We start from the raw sequence: 23,884 nt of genomic DNA on the forward strand, positions 1-23,884 counted from the left end.
GTGAGCAGCAGGCCACAAAAACGAATCCGAGGGGAAAGGAAGACTCCGGAGCACGGTCAGTAAGTCCCCGCAGCAGTAGGCGGCAGGGGGTGAGAAAAACCCTGGTGAAGTGTCAAAGGTAGTTCTCAGTCGGAGGAGCTCCTGGCCGGAGCTCCTCACCAGGTGGCTATGCTCAATAAGTCCCACAGCTGTAAATTATATTTTACATACGGTCCTAATTGTGCAGATTTGATTTCCTGGCTTCTCTATTTGTGGTTTTTGGACTTTTTAAAGAACCCCGATGAAAAGGGCTTAGCGGAGTAATTAGTTGACACTAAATAGTGAAGTGACCCCCCACAGTTCTGTCTGGCTTGACAAAGAATGCGCAGCAGCAAAAAATAAAATAGTCTCACGCACGCAGACAGAAAGGCGCAACTCATTCCACCAGGGCGAAGGCTGCTTTCACTGCACTGGTGCACGGTGTGCCAGTCATGGACATTTGCCAGGCTGCTACGTGGGCGGCCCTCCACATGTTCATGAAGCACTAAAGCCTGGATGCCAGGTCAGGCAGGATGGTCATTTCGCTCGATCTGTCCTTCTGGATTTCCTGGTCTGAGCCATGCCACACAGACCCACCACCTGGGGAGGTACTGTTTTGGTATTTATTCACAAGGTGGGGAAGTTACTTACCTTCTGTATCACCTTTTCTGGTAGAGCCTCTATCTAGCTGCAGATTCCTCACCTATTCCCCCTCTTCCCGTTCTGTGAAATTGACTCATATAGTTCAGGAATACGATTACAATCTAAAGTCTGCACACTGTCATGAACTGATTTCAGTGGCTCAGCAGCCATCAGCACGGATGGAGATCAGAAAGAAACGGATATCAGCACATGGAGGTAGCACAGATATAGTAGCTTAGACGTCTTTCCCAGGGCAGGACGAACACCGGACACCACCTGTCAACGTCTAGAGGAATTGCTACAAAGGTTTCCCGATCCAGTCTGGCGCCTGGGGAAATTCACAAGATGAGGAATCTGCCATTAGATAGTCTCTACAAGAAAAGACATTACTGATGGTAACTAACTTGTTCTTATGTCCCTATACCTCTACCCACCCTTGACACTAAAAAATAAAAATACTTGCGTCCCTGTACATCAATCCACTCCTGAACTCTAAAAATCTTATCTTACTTTCTCCTGTGTTCTGAATACATGCTTTGTTAAAGCACGCATTGTAAAAGCTCAAGCGTTGGAAAACATTTGTTGTAATTTTATGTTCTAACGGATGCATTATATTGTAATACAATTGCTTAGTAGTACGTGCAAGAAAATTCAGTAACCGGGAAAAAGACATTCGGTGAATGGCAAATGCAAACAAAATCTACACTAAGTGACCATTTCACTTGCTGGGTTTTATACTTCAGTGAAGCTTACCTAGTATAACTAACTTTGAGTAGAAGTTGAATTCACTTCTTCCAAATCTGGATTGATTTTCCAGGAAAAGCCACTAAGCTGTTCGTGCAGTATCAGCAGAAGCAGATACTTATTTTATGATCACCACTAGTATTTGTTTTAGTCGCATTGTGTGAGATAGGCTTCCTGCCCTTCCATGGACTCCGATACATTGTATACATTCGTAAATGGAGCAATAGCAGTCTGGTGCATTTTTCTTGCTTAATAAAAATAAACGCAGACCTCAGCTCATTGACAAACATGAGTACACTCGGCAACAAAAAAACATTTGCAAAGGTTTCTATCTAATGTCAATAGTTTGCACATGAAGGGCTGAGCGAAGACCGGACACGAAGAAAATACTCGATTTAGGTTTGCTGCTGGTCGCTGACTCCTATGGAGGATCTCCTGTAGTGTGGCCCGCTGTACTCCAAAAGAAAGAGAGGTTTTCACATCAATCCCGTCTTGTAAGCAAAAGGATGGTGTTTGTGAAATATCTCCTTCATGGCAAGAAGTGGCGTGCACACTACCAGTAACTCTTTGTGCACCAGAGAAGAGAAGGCTGCACATACAGCTTAAAGGAACAAAGTTTGCTACTGGGATATGGGCGATGCCCTCCATTAGACATTATTGATCCGCACAGTATGGGGATGTGGCGGATGCCTTTAAGAGAGAGCCTTTAAGAGAGAATCCCAGAAAGGGTTTGAAGCACAGGGCAAAAAGTCACCTGAGATGGGCAGATGAAGCATGGAAGAAGTAAGTCAATCATTGCTGAAGGTATGTAGGAAGGTATTGCAGGAGGGACTGAAGAAAGCAGCGAATTGCAGAACATTATTCCCAGCAAAGCACAGGAACTCTGAAATGAGGCAAGGGAGCTGGCTAGTATGGGACTTCAACTGCATTGGGATGCAAGAATGCAGTTCTGAAGCTCTGTATATAGAGCTGAAAAAGGTAACAAGAAGTTGTTAATAGGAAGTTCTTCCTTCTTGGAATGGAAAGTAAAGAAAGGTTCCTGAACATTCTGGAAGGTGTTTAAGAATGGGTTTGCACATAATATAAATCCTCTTGGGCCATTTAAGTACATGTTTCTCTTCAGGACGCAATCCTCTGGCTCCAGTACAGTCAGTTACAAATCAGATGCACCTTCGACAAATCAGTTGAGCTGGAACACTGTTGGCTGTGCCAGGTGCATCTCTGACAAACCAGTAGGGCTGCAATAATGGCACTAACAGTAACACATTGGGCCAATTCTAGGGAACAAGAGGGCAGGAACGCAGTCAGTCACAACCCATGCCTCTCGGCTGGGTTAGAGTCAATCACATGATGAAGTCAATAGGATGGTCAAAAAAATGTTTGGTATCCATATAGCCTTTCCCTACTTAGCATCTCTGTCTTAAAGTGTATTGGAAAAGCATGCAGTTTATATTTTGTATACAAACACAAACCAGCATGAGGTGAGCCATCTATAACTTGTGACAAGTTCTCATCCTACAGTAGGCGTCTCCTTCTTGCGCCCAGTGCGTATCCCACCTTTTTACCCTACACTGTTTCTCCCCTTTTAGTTTTAGATTTTGTATAGTGAAAATGGATTCACCAGGTCAAATAATGTTTAAGACCGTTACAGCATGAGCAACAGTGCAAGTTTTCCTAACTCAAAGAACAGTTGAAGGACACGTGATCCCAGTGTATGCTTCCTTACAAACATTGAACAGGTATAATGTGTAGCAGCAGTAAAAGGTTATATGTGTTTCAGAAATAAGCTTTGGTACCTGCTACCCATGTGCAAGTGTTCATAAACAAATTAACAGCCAAACCTTATGGCATCATTGTTACATACTTAAATTTGTCATTACATACCTCAAAAGAATTATATAAACAGTTTCAGAAATTACAGGGCTTGACATGTTGCTTTAATTTCTGTAACAGGCCAGTAACACAGCCCCACCAGTTGCTTTAAAACCGGATGCTTAGGCAGTATAGGGGCAGAGGAAAGGGCAGAGCCTGCACCATTCAGCAAACAACACCCTCCTTCTCCTATTTTTGCAATACTAAAATAGTAATACATTTGAAAAGCAAAACAATATAATAAAGAGAACCGAAGATCAGAATGTAGGTTTTAAGTAGAAATCGCACCAAGAAGCACAAAGTACAAATGCTAGTCAATGGTCGCAGTAGAATAGGAACTAGGTGCAATTTGACGCAGATTGCGAAGGAGCGCATGTCGGATAACCTAGCCAGGTTCACTATGATCAATGATTTTACCTTCGCACTTTAGTCCTCTTAAGCCCCACTCCACCCCAGGAGTACTCTTCTAAAGCTCCGCAGGACTTCAGGGGAGGCAATTAGAGACTCATTGTGTGTCACGCAGTGTCCAGTGTAGCTTGAACAGTGGGTCTGCCTGATGGCCCTTGGAATACACTTTTATGTCCTGGGTACAAGATTGAGAGCATTCTTTAGTCTTCCAGGGCTCCAGGGTTGTAGACAGCAAGGGTCAGTCATCTTCTTATCTTCCTCATGTCCTGGAGTGTTCTGACGTTGGTGCCAGGATATGCCACATTTATGCTAACGGGTGGGCATGGCCCGCTGGAGATCCCAAGCCAATGGGTAAAGGTTCCTAGGGTGAACCCTACCCACTTTGAGCATTTACAAGATAGCCATAGTCTTCGGTCACAATAAACTTGGGTTCTAAGGGCTGATGGCAAGTGTGGGGAGTGTACTGTGGTAATCCTAGTCCTTTCACACCTAACACCAAAATTCAATTTGAGGCAGCCCCTGTACACTCAACCGCCTCAGAGACAGAAATCTGGTAGAACAAAACAGAGTTTTTGGGAACCAAACATAGGATGCACAAGAATTGTTTTGGCATCCTTCCTTCGCCCTTTGAAGTTCAACCATATGTTATATGAAAAACCATCAGACCTGTCAAATAGTGTGTGACACCGTTATCTCAAAAAGAAACCTGCTGTGATGGGGCCTCACTGGCTGGTGAAACAAAAGAAGTGTCCTGCTCAAGTGTTATTAATATATAATTTTTTTTTAGGCTTTTCACTGTAGCAAAATGTTTGACATTACATTTCTACAGGTCCTACTTTTAAAGCCCATTCACCTTGCCTTATGGACAATAAGACCTATTTAGCACTGACTTAAACATTTTTAAAGGGAAGGTTTTGACCTGTCAAAAGGGTTAATTTTGACAGGTCGAATTTGCAGTTTTAAAAACTGCAACAAATAGGCCACACATGGTAGGTTTGCCCTCATATTTGCATTGTCACTGGAATGGATGGCACAATGGGTGTTGCGGTCCACAGGTGACATTTAACTTAAAGGCCTTGGCTACACCTTGGCACCATTTACTCTAGACTAATAAATAAGTAAAAATATGCCAATCCAATGGATCCAATTTTACCACGTTGAAAGAAGCATGAGCACTTTGTTACTGATTAGCAGGGGTAAAGTACACAGAGTTCTATAGCCAGCCAAAACATGGTTCTGCAAAAATGGCAACAAAAATACAGAGTGACCCTGCAGAAAGGGCACATTTCCGACACCATCCCTCCTTCCAAGAGGATCTGAAACATTTAGGTTATAATTCAGATTTTAGGGGGAAAGTCCTGTGGCTTTACACCTGCTAGGTCAGCTTGCTTTCTGCATGTTCTTGGGCACGTACACATGCTGGCATGTAAGGTTTCACCAGGGTTGCCTCCACAGTTAGTGGTACCAGCATGGGGGTTAGCTGTCAAACTCCATTGTAATTACCCAGGATGCTGCAGCACTACTGACCTTGTGGGCAGTGGTGGAGAACCTTTCAAGAGAAATGTCTTTCCACTCGCCACATGCCATGGCCACGGTTGTGACTGATGAATATCCCCCCCCCACACCCCATGTGGGAGGGGGTAATGCATCTGGAGGACCCGAGGTCTGAGGCCTTTGGTCTCCGAAGGAGCAGGCTCTTCACATCAACCTACTCAAACTGTGTGTGATTTACCTGGCGCTCAGAGCAAATCTCCCTTTCCTTCATGGCCAGTCTGTCTAGATCTTGACAGACAACACATCTACTATGTGGTATACCAACATGCACAGAAGAGTGGGTTTCTCACCTCAGTTAGGAAGCGTTGAGGCTTGGGTGCACCAGCATGGAGTATGGCAAGTAGCCAACCATCTGGCCGGATCTCTGAACTGCAATGCAGACAGCCGGCCATGAGTGCCGTCTCTACTCATAGGTGGCCCAGCGTAGCTTTGTCCTGTGGGGCTCCCTTATGTGGTTCTGTTTGCCACTCGCAGCAACGCCTATTGCCTGCAGTCCTGCACCCTCCAATATCTGTTGCAGAGAATCTTGGGGATGCCTTTCGATTGAAGTGGAGTTTTCTAATTCATTACTCATTTCCTCTGGCTCTGGGAAAGATTTGCCAAGACCGGGCCAAAGTGATTCTCATTGCCCCGGATTGCCAGAGAAGTGTGTGTTATGCAGGCCTCCCTGTGTATCCAGCTTACTCTCAGGGCAGATCTCCTTTCCCTACCAGAGGGGCAGGTACTGCACCCCCAACCTCCAGAGCCTCCACAGCCATACCTGGAGATTGAGTGGGGACACTTTCAGCTGCTGGTAGAAGTAGTGGATGTCATTTGTCTGCTCGCCATGATTCCACCAAAACAGTGTACTCTGGAAGATGGAATACATTTGTAACTTGGTGTACCGATAACCATGTGGATCACTTGAGGGCACACCCTCAAGTGATCCACATCCACTTTTGGGGTGCTTTCCATGTGTTTTCCAGGTGTTTTCCACAATTGCATGAGCCAGTACACCTCACGCTAGGCCCATCAAGTTACTCACATGCTTGTGTTCCACCTACACCAAAAACATCCATGGACTATTTTTTCAGATGATTGCATATTCTACCATAGCAGAGTCAATGGCATAACTGGGCCCCTCAATAATGTGAGTTGTACTGTCAAAAACAAACTTTTCATGCTCTGCTTCAAGATAATGGCATTTACTTCTTGCTCATCACAGATGGATGATTCAATAATTCCTTAGCCCCAAATGCATTCAGTCTCCTTCCTTCAGGCCACAGAAGTAAGACTAAAAACCAAGACCAGGGAAGGGCAGGTGGGGTTGCTTTGGTCTGCTCATTGTTTTCAAGAAATTCAAGGACCTTCCTGTGAATAAGTTTAGTATTTCCTCGCCAATGCTTTAATGAGCCCTGCTGCCTTCCTTGTCTGTGCCATCATTTATCATCCACCTAAGAAATACCTTCATTCAGATCACCTTAATCTTTTTCAATATGTTCCAGCTAACTCTGACAGAGCCGTCATTTGGGATGATCTGAACTCCTGGGAAGATGTACCAACCTGTTACTGATAGATAAAACTTTATTGAAGACAAAGATTCACTTGGCTTTACCCATTTTGTCAATGAACGCACTCATTGGGTTGGCTATACACGTGACCTACTGTTCTCTATTGAGGCCTGAACTCAAGTGTTTCTATATATCCCCAGAACCGACTGTTATTAAATGAAATACTACATTGATTGTGAGCTTGATCCTCTGTCAAACTCAAATCAGATTATACATTCCATCTTATAGAGAAACAAAATCCAGCCTTAACTCAAAGGCTTCCCCTCACTTACAATCTCCAGCTGATATTCTAGATTACCTGACATTCAAACAAACCAAGGCTGTGGACCCACTGCTCTCATTTCCACCAGTGTACACTATGCCTCTTGAAGACAAACAAATGGTACACTGCTACCCTCGACCAATTGAAATTTCAATGGAAAGTGCTGAAAAGTGTTATGCAAAAAACGAAATTAACCCTTTGATCACACAGCCTGCCCGGCACAAATCAGTTTATGCGAGAGCAAATGATTACTGTCAGTCTTGCTTTGATCCAGTTCAGGAAATGCCGCTAAAACACTGTTCCTCACTATAATGAGACCGGGTCTTCTAGATACTCATGTGGCATGTCAGTGTGACAGTTATGCCTTTGTGACAATATCCTATCATACATCAAGTTGAGACCCACTGGGATTGCATCACTGCTCGCATGAAGGCGATTCTTCACTCTCCTACACCCATCTATGCAACCCAATTCAGTAAGAATACCAGCATTAGCAATTTGAAGCTCTGATATCACTCCTCAACAGCCTAGTCAATTCCTGCCTCCAGTGGTGACACCACTTAGGTCCTCAAACATGCAGTCGTCACCTATATCATAAAGAAACCCAGTTGATCCAGATAATCTGGCGAACTACAGTACCATCCCCAGTCTACTTTGTGTTGCAAACAGACTTACAACCATTGTCACCCTCCAATTGTACTCTAACAAAATCCTTTCAATCGTATTTTAAAACCTGTCAGAGCATGGACACTAATCTTCTAAACATCAGTGAAGAACTTCCTAACCCCTATTATTAGGGCCAAACCTGTGCATTGATCCTACTGAACCCTATGAGCCACCTTCGACATCATCAACGTTTTGGTGACAATTGGAAGACTGTGTACCTCAGCCCACATAAGAGAATCCGCTTGACATAGTTCCCTTCATTGTTTCAGAACTGTTGCATTAATTTAAGACTTGGTCATACCTTTCTAGAACAGACAAGCATCAAATATGGTAGCTGTGAGGTCTCTGCTTTGCCACCAATGCTATTCAGCGACTACAATCTTGGAGTTCTGCAAGATAACTTACTACATGCATGTGGAGGATAGACAGTTACATGTCAACCAGGAAAATAAACTATCATCTAATCTCAATCACTTTAACAGACTCTTTTTTGGATGCAAAGACTGTGATAAGTCTGACATTGGGCCATGCTCAGTATCACCCCTCGACCATTTTCTTGGCCTATGGAATTGGTCTCTCCTCGAGTGCTTGTGGACAAAGACAAAGCTCATAATTTTGGAATACTGTACTTTGATATCGATCTATGAATTACCCCAAAATAAATTTTATCTCAGGAGTGCATTCTACCATGTTAGTCTGCTGCTGGAGGACTCTGCAATTGCTCCACTGCTTTACAGAAATGTCAAATCCTCACCAGGGTGATGTCTTGCCAGGATTAATGAAGTAACTTAGTCACAGAACTTCCCAATGCTTCTCTGTGAAAACTTTTAAAAAAACTTCAAAACTACACAGAGTGCCTGGTATTGTTGCAAACACATCATACCAGCTTTGAAATCTGTACATTTGCTTTCCGTAAAAGAAAAAACAACCTTCAACATTCTCTTTTTATAACAAAAAGGGGCTCCATGGCCGAGCATTGAGCTTCCAGCCACCTCCCTAAATTGTTAGACCCTTAATTACAAACCAGAAGCCTACAATCTGCCAGCAAATGTCCCTTGACTACCCATCCTACTGTATGCATAAGCTTTAGTGGTTGATCTTTTCAGGGTCAGGGCTGTTTATTATAGAAACACCCATCATTACATCAGAGACATCAAAATTACTGTGTCAAATTCAGAAAATATTTAAAGATCCATCTGTTCTCCCTAGCATTTGAAAATTCCGTCTCCTTTGCTTGCCCTTGCAGTCCTAATTGGTCAGATGCCTACGATTGGCATGCATTATTACCTTCTCCTGTCACCCGTGTGTTCTTTAAAGATTTGTCTTCTTAGTGGGTCATATGTGTTGACAGGTATCCAGGCGGGGCCCACCCTTACCTGATGGTCTATTTCATCCTATACCAACAGGCTCCTAATGTACTTGCATGCATCCTACCAATATTTGTATGTACCTGTCCTAAAAAGCAATCCAAGGTCCCTGCATAGTGTTTGGAAATGCTTTACCAAAACCAAAAAGGAATTATTAATTGCTCATCCCCCTTCTGCCACCATCCCTCATTTCCAGCAATGATGAAGGTACTGGAATTGATTAGATGATCCTGCAAGCGTTCATAATTGATTTCAAACACCTTTTCCAAAGCACAGAATAATTTTAATAGGTAATAGAAATTGCAGGTACAAATGTGGTCTGTTCTTCTTCCAGAGAAAAACGTTGACTGAAAACAAGCAAAGAAGACTTCAAGAGAAAATAGAGCTCCTTCAGGCGAAGAATGATGAGCTACAAGCGGAAAGACTTGCTTTGAATGGGTACCTTTTAATGATGTGATAAATTGGCTCATGGGTTGGTTGAAAACAGTCTTCTGCATAACATGGAAATGAGTTCTAGTTTAGAGTAGGCCTTTAATTTCCTGTGAGTTCCTCTTTTCTTTTATCTGGCATAGTTGCTTTTTGCTCATATACTATTGTAGCTTACACAAGCACAATTCGAACTAACCACTGAAAGAATATAAAACTTCATCAGCATTTGTTGCGTTTTGGTTAAACAAACAGGGTGCCCAAGAATATTGTTTGCCAATCTTATAGTGAAATCCTGAAAACTGTATTACCTTTCCCTAGGACCAGCAGTATCTTCATAGGTTAAGCAATGATGAATGTGCAATTTTCTCGAATGTTACTTGATGTGCTGAGAACATAATTATATACAATTCTTCACAGCCCAAGGACCAGATATCCAACTCAGCTGAATTCTCAATAACCAGCATAATATTTTTACATAGTTCACATTTCTAGTGTTATATTTATCTGAACTCAAGAAAGCACTCTGAGCATCAATGCTGTGTGTGGCTGATGACACCCCATGAAAGTGTCATTGTCCTTAATAAAAATGTCCCTGTGCTTGTGTGGAAAGCCTGGTTTTATAGCTGTCTGTACACACTGTGGTTTTAAAATGTTGTTTCGTACTTACGGTTTGAAAGATCATTTATGATTTTCAAACTTAGTCAGTAAAGTTCAGGGGTGTAAGGTAGGGGTCTACAACAGTATGCACTCAAATATTTAGGACCTTATTTAGAATCTGGCCGTTCAGATACTGCATCAAAATGTGACCGATATCCGACCTACGGTATTACAAGTGCCATAGGCTGTAATGTACGTTCATGACAGAGTATACCATCCTCCAGACTCAACATGAGGCACTTAGCCTGTAAGCATTTTGTTATCATATCATAAGTACTGTTGCATTTTCAACAGATAGATGTGAATATTGCATGTTTCTCAATTTTCCTGTTGCGGTGTAAGGTTGTGTGTGCATGTCTCTCCCTGTGACCCCTAGTCGTAATCCTATGAACAATGTTTACTTCTTTTTAGGTCGGGCTTGGAACGTAGGGCCCGATTATGATAGAGAGTGTGGCTCAATGGTTAGAGCGGCAGACCCTGATGCAGAGGTCTAGCCAGGGACCAGGGTTTAATTCCTGCCTCGGCGGGTCTTGGGCTCAAATTTCCTCGGACCTGATAATTCTCGCCTCGGTGCCTATTCTAATTCATGGGTCCCACTCTGCAACTCTGGGCAATAGCTTGCTTAATCTCCACAACGGCCCCAAAAACTCTAGGATGCCTGCCTTCACCTTGGGGGTGCCCAGGAGCGGGCACTTCACAGGGAAAAGCCAGGAAGGGTTCCACAGCGGTATGCGAACAAGCGCCGAGATGCCTCATGGGTGATTCGTGCGCTATACAAGTACTACTACATTACATTTACACACTACATAGCGGGCGGTCGGACCACTGCCCGCTATGACGGCAGTCAGGAGATAGCCCAACAAGCAACAAGCGGTCCCTCCGACATTAAAATCAGCTCTTTAGCTGTCTATTCCTATTGTTTACTTTAAACCTATTGGGCCCTATTTACATAAGTACATTTGAGCCTGTTGATTTACTGATGTGTAATCTTACTACTGGTCCTAGTAGCATCCTCAGAACAGGAGACCGAGCCTTCTAGAACAAAATGTACATGTGTAAAGCTCCTACTATTAAGTGTTCCCACCTAGCCAGAGCTCTTCCTCTCCACGGCTGAAATCTGTCTGTGATAAAGTATAGGGAAAAATAATAAATATTAGTCATTAGGTTAATGTAATATGTCAATTTATTTAAAATAATTATTAACTAAGAATTAAAAAAAGTTACAGAACATTAACCCATCAAATTAGATGTTTAGTAAACAATTAAAGAAAATATGTTAGTTCAATTTATAATATTAAAATAATTTTGTAAAAAAAAAATCCCACCCTCACTGTAATTTTTAGATTTAATTATTATTTAGTACATTTGATTAAAAGGTATTTATTTAGGTTAAAAAAAGTTTAATTAAAAGTTTAAAATTAGCATTTTTATCTAACAATGTTAGCATTAATTTATTTGAATTAAATGTAAATTTAATAGAAGTTTTAAATAAATTCTAAATTGAAAATAATTTTAATTATTTAACATTATTCACTATGGCGGAGTGTTTTTAAGTCCCTGCCTTCACTTTTTTATATGGGAGTGTGTTGCAGTGGATTTGAGTGGCCCTATGTGGTGCTGGGCTTACAGCTAGGTTGGGCTGAAGTAGATTTACAACTGTTTTGGAACCTTTTTGGCTATAGTAAGTAACTTTAGATGTGCAGTTTGGGAATAACAATGGGCTTACTCATTTGTGGGTGGGCTGGTGTTTGTATTTGCATGACCCTCCCTAGACCCTTATTTATCCATCCCTATGTCCCGTCCCATGTCCCATGTAGTAATAAGTATTCCCCGTTTTACAGCCAATCCCCCAGGTTCCTCCTACATTTACTGCTAAAACATATACAAAAGACCTCCACTGTCTGGGTGTAGACTACCACGTAGAAAAGATAGGAGAGGTGGAGGCAGACATTTCGGCATGTAGGTTTGTATAACACATTTTGTAATGCATGAGTAGTCCTATTGCAGTGCTACTAAATGCACTACAAAGTGCAGTTAGGAATAGGCCAATTCTGTTTTTTTAGCCCTGCCCCCTTGAATCTTTAGCCTGTTTGGGTCGAGTCCCTTTAGAAAATGCTTTGTGATGGCATTAGTGACTTGTTGGATCAGCTCAGCAACGTATAAGTCCCTCACATTGTGCTGTGGCTGTTTGGTATTCCTCCCATTGCAATGTATAAGAGACTGTTCTCAATCTGAAAAGTTCACTCATTGATCACACTTTTTGTCGCAGTCAGCTCTTTATCTCATACATTCCCTGTATAGCCAACACAATCTTTTTATGTTCTTATTTTACATTACAGGAAACATTAGTCCACTTTATGGCAAAAAAAGTGAATTTCTACGCATGCCAAATAATCATTACTCTAATGGTGTACATTAAAGTAAGGTACCTTGGTGTCCCCAGTAACCACCATTCACCACCATTCTTCTGCTAGTCTGCTGATAAAATTATGTGCACCCAGCAGTTCTCCGCACCCAGCAGTTCTCCTGCTACTGCTGAAATGCAAGTTGAGCATGCCTAACATCTTTGGCAAAGCTTCTTTCACAGATAATGCAAGCCAGACATATTAGTTTTACTAGTGCTTGTTTAATGTAGTGACCCAGAAAGAGTTGACAGAGGCGAGTTGGTTGACTTTGAAGGTGATGTTGGTGCAGAAAACTCCAAGGAGAGATGAGGAAGAGAGATTACGGTTAAATGTTTAATCTTTATCAGATTGATACTTAACCTAAATGTTCATCACATATTCAATTTAAAGGGGTATATTAGTGGACATATAGTGGCCTCAAGCTACTCCCACCCACCCCCACTACCGGCAGTGTGTGTAGGGAATGTCTGATAGACTGTGCTCAGTAGTTGTACTTTTTTTCAAGGAGTTGTACTTTTAGCAAGGATCTATACCTCACACTCAATGGTTCATAATGTTGCTGTATTCAAATATTATTCAACAAAAATCCCTTCGAACACTTGGAAGGGAAGTCATCTATTCATTACTAAATATTTTAAAACTTGAAGATGTGGTCACCTGTGCCCACAAAATGGTCACTTTTTATCTTCTAATTTGGACCAGACTAATTCATACACAAGGTTTCTTCAGCATGGTTTATCGCCTTAACCACGGCGGCAATTCTGCTGCGGTGTGGGTGTTCTAAAGGGTGGGCGGGGCTGCGTCGGCCAACGGTCGTTCGCAGCACCAGGGAGGGATTAACAAACCATGCTCACCACTGCTTTTTTGTACTGTGTGCATGTATGCATGACAGTGGTGGTGCTAATGTGTTGATATTCCTGCCTGTCCTTTTACACTTTTCAATCATCGGTGGTGCCATTAAAGCATGAGAGGTTTGGCATGTGTTCTTCTCTGACCACTGACTTGGGATCGATATTCCTTTCAGACCATCCTCTTTGCCAATCACTGATAGAAAACAAAACTGCGGAAAGGTAAACATTATTTTAAGTCTATGTAATTTAAGTACCATCTAATTTGAACATGTATTCAGTCAAATGTAAATGCATGGTTAAAACATCTCCATCTTCAATCCTTCAGAAGCAAAATGGTTAGGTCTCGACTCTAACTGCAACAAATGATGGACGGAATGCTGAATGATTCAAGCATTCTCCCCCAGTCAAGAGATCTGGGTTAAATCCATTGTTCTTTTGCCCACTACGCTACCCCAGTTTGGACCCAGCCATATGCAAATCGGTCTTGACCCTGGTCTTGACTCTAGACAGTGTATGCACTATCTCAAAGAGACATTTTGTACTCTGTGGGCTTCAGCCCGCCAATAGGCTTTCCATTTGCTGTCTCCATCGTCGCTCTCCTATTCTTTCTGCCCATTTGTCCATAGCTTGCAAGCGTCATGCCTCTTCCGGTGTTCAGCCCTCCCGGAGGACCAATTACTACTATCCTTCCACTGCTCCCATTTAATGAACGTTTTAGGAACTTCTTTTTTCTTTGTTTAAGAGTCATCGTTTATTTTACTAAACTGTTTGGATCAGCACAAGCACTTTTTGAGCCATAGGCTATGTTGTTTTTCATCCTATATCATTTTTGGTTTCATTAGCTCAAATGTCAAATGTCCAAACCTCAAATATTCTTACTTAGTGGAAATGCAGTTTAAGAAGACGATCATATTAGGATCAACTTGGATACTATTAAAGAGGTAAACATGCTGTTATTGCTACATTTTCTTAAAATGGGAGCAGCTTTAAGTTGTTCGCTTTAAACTTTTGATGCTTTCTTTTAGGTTTCAATCGTTGGTGAAACAAAACCAATAACAAGGAATGCCTCCTCGTGCTGTCCAAACACGGCATGTAATGTGAGGTTATTTAAGAGTATATCCTGCGAGTACATAAGTTACAATCCCCAAACCATGTTTATGCTCCCATCACAGGTAAAACGTCTTTTGTTTGAAACTCTTGATCAAAAACCAAGGCGAGCAGACTTGACAGTTACCAATACATTCTTGAAGTACCGTTGGCATGGGAGGTGCGTATTTTGGGTTTAATGCACGTCATACTACATTTTAAGATAACCCTTTTGGAAGGTGTTCACATGCCTCTGCAATAGCGCAAGTAAGCAAATGAATAAAGATTGTTGCCACATACCCTCCCATTGAAAATGTATGAAAATCATACTTCATCATACCACGTGTGCCTGTTCTGTTCCTCTTCTTGTTCACACAGTTTTATGACCCTCACTGTGTATGGCACTCATATTTTGTACCCGTTCCTGTGTGTGCAGATCTCTCATTGCAGGTATGCTCTCACACGCATCCCTGGATGCTAACATTTAAAAAAATATTTTTCTGGTGAGCTTATCTTGCCATGTTCGCATCCAAAGTTGCTTGGCAACCAACCGGTCTAACAGCCTGTGTTCACTATAAAGATACAAAATGTAAACTGTCAAAATGTGTTAAGAACAGGAACCCATTATAAAGTGAAAAAACAAACCAACTTGTGCCTGAAAACCAGAGTAAATCTGGGCATAATGTATAAATATGTAATTGTTTTAGTTGGAAATGAAACACTGCAGATAGCCCATTGTATGGTACAGAACGGTAGGTTGTTTTGACGGATGATTTACTGCAGTGTATGGTAAATGGAGTCTTATGCATGGCACCTTTCTACCATTGAAAGAAGTAATATTAATGGACATATAGTGGCCTCAAGCTACTCCCACTCACCCCCACCACCGGCATCGTGTGTAGGGAATGTCTGATAGACTGTGCTCAGTAGTTGTCACACTCAATGGTTCATAATGTTGCTGTATTCAATTATTATTTGACAAAAAAAGCATTTTATTCCAGAAATTAATTTCATTGGGCATTTAGCAGTTGTATTTGTACATAGCAAGATGTTTCATTCATTATAATGACCCTTCAAAAGTGATTGTATTGCAGACTCCAGTGGAGAACAAAGTTTAAGAGTTGCTATTTCACACTTAAGACTGCAGCTGATTGCATTTGTGCCTCACCTGGGATATGAACATTCGGCACAAGCACACTCCCAGTAGCACTTTAAATGTCATTACATAGATATGCAGTGCTCTAAGAATGCAAACGTTTTGCCAACAAAATCATGAGTGAGTCATATTTCACCCATCAATTAATTTTTGGGAGATTCTGAAAAGTTGAGGGAAAGCAGCGGATCTTTCTAGAGGAAATCACTTGCTTTAGACTAACCTGCTGTGACCAGGGTTCAATTGCCTCTTATAACTGAGTTGCATACCCATGTTCCTACATGTCCTCCCGGTATGGGTTCCCCTCTTTCCTCAAATGCGTTTCTCAATTCCGAAGGAGCACCTCAGCTAAGGTGGGACTTCCAGATGTTAGATGTCCAAGGTGGGCTAATCCTCGCCTCTGTGTCCTTAATAGAATTGAAACGTATCTTTACGATAGCTAGGACATTTTTCATTCTATGGGAGGACCCGGAGGCGAGGATCAGGCTAGTTTAAAGCTGATCCACCACTGCATTTGCCAGAGAGGAGACGGATTTAAAATAAAAGGTCGTAAAAGTAGAATCAGGTGACCCGTCAGCAGCGTTGAGGATATCTTCAAGTCCTGCTCTTAAGGCAAAAGCCTTGGAGGCCATCACACCGGTCACTGAATTGGCTCCAAAACTGGATGTATCAATGCCCTCCTCCTACTTGACGCATCTGACCCACTGGCAGTCTTAGGGGAAGAAACCGCTCTGTGAGGTTTCGTGAGGGCAATCAATAGTTGCCGTTCTCCATGAGGCCGTATGTCCTCAGTGACCACTTCATACCTTTTAATGGTGCGGACCACACTCAATTTAGGAACCTGCAAAAAAGCTGGAAATGACACCAATTTAGAATTGCATTTTGTTTGTCGAGCAATATGAAAAGTCACCACTTCTGGGTAAAAAACTCTACCTGCAATGTCCAAGGCTCAAACATCCGAGACCCGGAGACAAGAAATTAAACATAACAACGTTGCCAATTTCACCTACAGCTGTTTCCTAGACGATACTTATTAGAAGGCCAACGTTGAAACAAAGAAAGGACCTTATTGACATCCCATAGTCCTGAGGACCTAGGTTCAGGGGGAAATGACAACTGGATACCGCGCAACAATTTACAGACCATCATGTGTTCCCCAACTGGTTGGCCACCCACTGGAAGGTTGCCCGCCGATATTGCCAATCTGAAGGTATTGATTGACCTGTAAGTGAAACCCTGTGAAGCCAAGCTTGCCAGGAAGTTCAAAATCTGGACAACATCTGGTGTTGGAGACATCTACCCAGCCATCTAGACCAGGCAGAAAGGTACTGTTTGTTTGTACTGTCCGCCCAGGCCTTGGCAAGCAGAGAGCCAGCCTCTCGTGAAATCACGGGAATTTCAATTGTTCCCAGTAACCCTACAGGCCATGAGACAAAGAGACTGATGAAGATTGTTCTGGGGATCCCGGAGAAGATCAGTAAACAGGGGTAGAGGGATTGGACAATCCCAAGAAAGTTCCGTCATCGCTGGAAGCCAGACTTGCGACCTCCATATTGGGGTAATCACAACCAGGTCCGCTTTCTGCCTAATGCACTTGAGCTGTCAGTTAAACTATCATCACAAAAGGAGGGAAGGCATAGGGTAGCTACTTGCTCCAGTCCTGAAGGAAGGCTTCTGTGGCTAACTCATGGGGATCCGGTCTTCAGCTGCAGTACCTGTCGAGCTGGAAGTCCAAACGGGACGCAAAGAGATTAATGGAAAATTGACCCCACCAGTCCTGAAGTTGCCGGAAGAGATGTGGATGCAACTTCCAAAGGCTCCGCTGACAGGGAGATGTGATTGGCCACAGTGTTCGAGCGAGGTCCGACAAGGCCCTTGACTGAGCACCCCCCAAATGGTTTGCATAGCGAATCGCTGCTACATTGTCCATCTTCAAAAGGACTGAGCATTGCACGTTCTCCTTGATGCAACACTGGAGGGCGAAAGAGGCCACCATCAACTCCACGCAGTTGATATGCAGACACCATTTTCCTCTGGTGAAGAACTATGCACAGAGCACGCCCCATCCGGAGCCGCTGGCGTTAGATTCGATTACCAGCTAAAAATCGCTCGACCATACCACGCTTCCATGGGAGAGCCACCATTTCATCTCCTCCCTCGCTTCTTCTGAGAGCGGAACCAACTAGGTGCACGACAGGCCTGTCTGAAGGTGTGAGAATTTCAAGCATTGCAACACCCGGTAATGGAGAGTACCTGGGAAAGTAGCCTAGATGGAGGATGAGAGGAGACCCACAATCCGCGCCAATAGCCATAGGGAGATTTGCGCTTTGGATATTGTCCTCCTTAGCTCCTGCCTGATCTTGGTCAACTTCCGAGCCGGGAGGCTAAATGTCACTTTGACTGAGTCTATCAAGAACCCTAGAAATTGCACCGATTGGGCTGATACCAGCGCGGACTTCCCTGTGTTGATCGCAATGTCCAACGACTCCAGAAGGTCGAGGGCGATCTGCAAGTGAAAGGAGAGACGTGGGCATTGGTCCGTGATCAGAATATCATCGAGGTAGATGATCACTCTCTCACCCCGCGTGTTCGACAACTGGTCTCATCAGCTTGGTAAAGCACCAAGGGGACGTGATGTACTGAAAGGAATGGATGCAAACTCAAACACACTGGAGCCCCACCGGAACTGTAAGAAGCCCTTGTGAGGCGGAAAAACAGGGACCGCCAACTAGGCGTCCTTCATGTCCAGACGGACGATCCAATTCGACATCTGGAGTAGGTCCCTCAGAAGATGGACACCCTGTATCCTGAAGTGTCTGTATAGGAGTCAGTCATTGAACTCCTTGAGATTGATAATTGGACCTAGACCGCCGTCCCTTTTTTCCACCAGGAAAAGATTGCTGAGGAAACTGTTGGGATGAGCTGTTGTTGGGATTGTCGCACCTTTCTCTAACTGGCTGGCTATCCTGATCTACTAGAGCCTCATGCTCTCATATAAAGACCAGAGGTGGGGTACTGTGGCTGAGGCGGAAACCCGTAAACTTTTGTGTGGAAGCCTCCTACCGACTGAAGGACCCATGTATCTTAGGAGAAATTTTCCCAATTCCTTGTAAAAGAGGCAAGACGACCCCCAATTCGGATTCCAATCAGGTCCTGTATCCTCACCTTGTACATTGTTGAAGTTGCTGGTGTCTCTCGGTCTGCTTCTGCCCCCGCAGCGCGGGGAAAAGGACTGGTCAGGTAGAAGTTTCCAAACTTGCTGGAGTCCTGCCATTGGCCTCGGGGAGAGTCGCCTCCTCCGGATGCTTGTAGGGAAGGACGGCCGGTCGAGCGCTCCATAACTCGACCGGCTGCAGCAAAAATTTTGGGGGGGGTGAATATCCTCCTATTAGAAATCTGAGCTGTGTCCAATAAATTAAAAGTATTGACAAATTTGCTCCAATTCATGTATAAAGTGGTCTCCAAAAAGGTTGGCCTGGGCTATTGTACCCGCCTCTGACGTGGACAGTTCCCTCAACTTGGGGTCAATTTTAATCGGCACCAATCTGCACTGTTCAGTAGAAATTGCGCAATTCGCATTCCCCAGGAAAATAATGTCTCGATGAGCCCAGCCTGACAGAGCATCAGGAGATATGAGTGACCCGGAGCCTTTAGCATCCTCCACCATGGCAATAATGTTTTCCAGGGGTCCTGCTACGTGTAGGAGTTTATCCTGGCTCGAGCACCACTATCTGTCAATGCCCTTCTTGGGGTCACGGACAAATTTAGCAAGGAAGGCGGCCATCTTGGCGTCTATCTTTGGTGTGAGGGCCAGCTTCCCCTCTAAAGATGGCCTAGGGCATTCTGCTTTGAGGCAGCTCCTCAGCTCCTTATCGAGAGGTTTCCTCAACCTGTCCGCCATGTAGGCGACTACCTTGGGTGCCGGGCACCACTCCGCCAAACACTGAAGTAGCAGGTCATCAGGGTCTACCAGGTCCGCCTCTAGTTGCTGAATCGGGCCGTGGAGGGGCCTGTGTCGGCTCGGGCTAGCAGCTGGGTGCCAAGGTCTAGAATGGTCCCCATCCCCATCTGAGGTATTGAGAGAGTCATCCCCATCCCCATGGGGATGACTCTCTCAAGTAGGGGTAGGGAGGGGGGTAGCAGGGGAATCCCCTGAAGGACCGGGAGTCTGAGGGTCCTGTAAGGGTTGTAAATCCATAAACGCCTTCTTGAGGCATGTGAAAGTGTACAGACCGACTTCAGGGTCATCCGTGCGTTTGTGCTTATCAGGGACCTGAGTAGGGGTGGGAGCAGGGATAGCTGGTTGTCCTGGAGGTAGGGAGGCCGATGGCCCTGTTGTACCTTCCCTCTGATTTAGGGTTTTTTGGCATTGTGCCTGAAGAGCCATGATCTTCTTTTCCAGGGGGCTACCACCTGCGAGACAGCTTTGAAGATGGAAGCATCCATCACTTCGCAGAAATGCTCATCAGTTGGGAGGTAAGTAATCTCTTCTTCCTCCACATAATCCTCAGAACCTCAAATTCCATTATGTGCATGCTGAGTAATGGGGTAATATGGTAGGTCTAGGAGCTTTACCAACATTCAAAAGCAGGAGGAAACAGGAGTAGAAAACCTCCTTGGGACGTGCACCCCTTTGTTTTATGGGGATTCAATGCCTGGAAAGTCACAACAAACGCCTGGGGGGAGGCTAGCCTTACCCTCATGGGTGTTCTTTCTTCAGGCGGTGGCTCACAGAGATGAAATTACCAATAGCTATAAAGAAATACATCTGCCCAGACAAAAACCGACTCTGTTTTACATTAGCGCTAATTGACGAACCAAAGCTCTTCCCCACATGTTTGGCATCACAGTGGGAGCACTTTGCTGTACCTGCATTGTGAAACTGCCGTGCTCTGCTGCCGGTCAAACGGACGTGCTCCGGCTGCCTGGGGAGGTAGGGGCAAGACGCGCAGCGCGCAAGAGAATGAATGAGCGGGCCCCCTGGCGGTCGGAAGATGGCACTGCGCACGTGCCATAGCAAAATGAAATATGACGGCATAGGAATGTGAACGTTCCTACGGTCAGGAGACACACAACGCTAAACAAAGTATAGCGATATGGACAAATATGCCACTGCATACATTAAACAGTTAACAATTTAGTCAGTCAACCATGAGATGACAGTGAACTTATCTGAAATGTTGCTGGAGCAGAGAAGAAAGAGGATACTAGAGAGTCTGTGGGGACTGTTATACAGGAAGCAGCACTCAAATTGGACAGACTTTCTGGTTTTCTTTCCCTTGGTCTCATGGGAAAAGTAGTTTGTGTTTATAAAAATCGTTTCTTTGGCCGTAGAATTGATACGGTCGGCGAGCAATTATAATCTTTTAAAAAAACATACAGGAAAGTGCCTGTTTGATTATACTGTTCCCTTCTTTCTTGCCACTTCGACTGTTATAACAAAACAGCAGAATAAGGAAGCAGGCTTTATAAACAAAATATTGTGTCGTGGGATGTCGAGGACGAGTCTGGCCGCAGTGTTCTGGATGGTCTGGAGTTTGCGTAGCTGGGATTTGTTGATTCCAGCATAGAGGGCGTTTCCGTACTCCAGTCTGCTTGTTATGAGTGCATGGGTGACGGTTTTTCTGGATTCGGAGGTGGATCCATTTGAAAGTCTTGCGGAGGGTGTTGAAACAGGTGGAGGTGACGGCGTTGATCAAGCGGGTCATGGTGAGGGGGAGTCGAGTATGATGCTGAGGTTCCTGACGTGGTCCTTGGGGTAGGGGGCTGCCGAGGGTGGTGGGCCACCAGGTGTTGTCCCAGGCTGAGGGGGTAGGTTAAAGGATGAGGACTTCTGTCTTCTTCGAGTAATGGATGATCATGATGTATGCTCCACTGATGACCTTTAACCTCTGTCGTTGACCTGTGCTTAAGGTTACGCTGCTTACAACAGCTCTCAGTGCTGGTATATTTTATTGGAAGACTCTTGCATGCTTTGCTACAACTCCAAGTATGCCATGTTCTGCTTGTAATAGAAGCAAAATGCTAGTAAAGACAGTTATTGTTGGACATGCTCACAATTGCATAATCTTAATATTTTGTTTTTGTTTTCTTTTTAGAAAAACTGTTCCTGCTGAAGAGTTTGCTAGGCTTCAGAGGAGGCAGAAGGATCTTCAGCGCAGACTCAATGAATTTCGCAGCTTAATTCTTGGGCCTAATGTTACAGTTGCAGGAGCGCTAAACCAGATTAGTTTTCTCTCCTCTACCGTGATTCCAGGATCTGAAGTGGCTTTCCCTCTTCAGGTAATAAGTGTTGAATTGATGGTGTAACAATTAATCTGAGTTGGTCATTGCTGCTCTTCAGCTAGGGGCGCTGTTTCACATATGCTTATCTAATGGATTTCAACGATGTCCGCTATATTCCTTTAGGCTTGCGGCTCGTGTAGAATTCTAGCCTAAGTGCAAGTGTTGCATATCGCAGTCAGATTAGTGAGTAGGTCCATTCACACAGCCTGTATTACAAAAGTGATTTGCATTTTGGCCCTATTAGAGAAAGATGTTTTCCAGTTTTAGGGATGGCTGGCAGCTGTGCTGAGACTGAACCAGCCACATCATGGCCTGCCAGATCCAGTCGTAAGAGAGGCTGACGAAAAGGCTCTTGGGGGCAGGAGAGTAAGAACTCCCACACAGGGGTCTAGCGTGCCTAAAGTCTGAGATCCAGCCTCCAGTTGCATCTCAAATTGGTGTCATAAGCCGTGGATGAGCATGCCCTATTGACAGCGGCATTAGTCTATAAGCATACAAAACAGGTCATTTAGTTTAAAGAGGGCACTGCCACGCAGAGTGGTATTGGCATTGTACTTATAATGATCAGCCTAAATTAGCATATAAAAAGGCTGTGCAAGAATTTCCATTATTCATAGCCTGCCCACAGAAAGTTGTTTTAGACACCAAAATAACTACCTGATAACTTGTTTCTCTCCCCTGCGAAGATTGTCCATTCCCAAAAACTCAGTGACTCGCTTAAGGATTATTTTGTTACGAGTGACCATGGAAGAACTGAGCTTACTGTGTAAGAGTTAAAAGCTGGGAGATCAAAGGTGGAGAACAAGACTTAAAAGCCACAAAGTTAACAAGATATTATTTAACCAAGGATATGTTCATGTCCATTTGTTTTGTAACTCACCATAACTATTTACACCTTTAGGAAGAGCAGCACCAAAAAGAACTTTCTCTTCTTCGTAAGAGACTAGAAGAACTGGAAGCTTCACAAAGGAAACAACTTGAGGAGCTTGGGCCACCAGGAGACCGTAGCCGTCTGGAAATCCGTGCCTTTCCTGACCGACACAGAACAGTGGAAGAAGATGCAAGCGAAATCAGCGACTGCAACGCGAGACTGAAACTGTAAACCACTAAGTTGTTGTTGCTTTGTTTACATCTGTGCCGCCATTTGCACCTGAACAAGCCTTAACAGTAAACCAATGTGAGCCATCTTTTAGATCTTCCATATTATTTATGTAGAATGGTTAGTGCAATCATCAACTGAATGCATATTTTTGTTACTTACTGAACCACTTTTCTCTGCTTTTAAAAACGATTACAAATTAAGTTATTTATTGCACTGTTTTTAAATCTGTGAATTGCAGAGCATTTGCACATGCCATTTTATTTTTTACCTTAGTACTAGAAAGTATTTTATTTACAAGCCCATCAATGCATTTAAATTTCAGTTATTGACCATAAATGTAAGTGTATTTGTTTTCTGTTTCTAAATGTAAAAAAATCAAACCGATGCAAGAATAATCAGATTTTTAAAATAAATATTTTTATACTTTTGATGATCATATGTGTATTTTTTCTTTTCTTGAAGTGTGCATTTTATAAGAGGTTATTTGTATTGGCAAAAGGGTATTTACAATTCTGACCATTTGAAAAAAGACCCAGTTATTATGGAACTCAATAAAAATGCAAAAATAGGTAAAATTATTTATACATGAAATATAGCTGCAGTGATGTGAAAAAGAAAGTACACACTCTTACTATTCTCTAGTGTTATATGATGACATTCCTGAATTTCATCTGTTGAATAAGTCTCAACAATAGATAACTCTCTCCACATGTGCGAAATACCATACACATATTTCATTTTGTCATAATTACAATAAAATATCCAACATTCAAAAGACTTTTACCTCTCTAGCTTCTGCCACAGCATCTCAATCATGTTGAGGTCTGGACTAG

General features: G+C 43.4%; 1 protein-coding gene across 1 annotated transcript in view; it reads left to right on the forward strand.

Annotated features, from left to right (window-relative positions):
• CEP83 (centrosomal protein 83) overlaps positions 1 to 23,479 on the forward strand; it is a 198,308-nt gene extending 174,829 nt beyond the window's left edge. Inside the window, exons 14-16 of the mRNA XM_078675995.1 lie at positions 9,418 to 9,521; positions 21,763 to 21,946; positions 22,851 to 23,479. Of these exons, the coding sequence (XP_078532121.1) occupies positions 9,418 to 9,521; positions 21,763 to 21,946; positions 22,851 to 23,051 (489 nt within the window). The 3' untranslated portion in view covers positions 23,052 to 23,479. The remainder of the gene's footprint in view (positions 1 to 9,417; positions 9,522 to 21,762; positions 21,947 to 22,850) is intronic.
• Positions 23,480 to 23,884: the final 405 nt, after the last annotated feature.

This window comes from Lissotriton helveticus, chromosome 1_1, assembly GCF_964261635.1.
Source record: "Lissotriton helveticus chromosome 1_1, aLisHel1.1, whole genome shotgun sequence".
NCBI classification, from domain to species: Eukaryota; Metazoa; Chordata; class Amphibia; order Caudata; family Salamandridae; genus Lissotriton; species Lissotriton helveticus.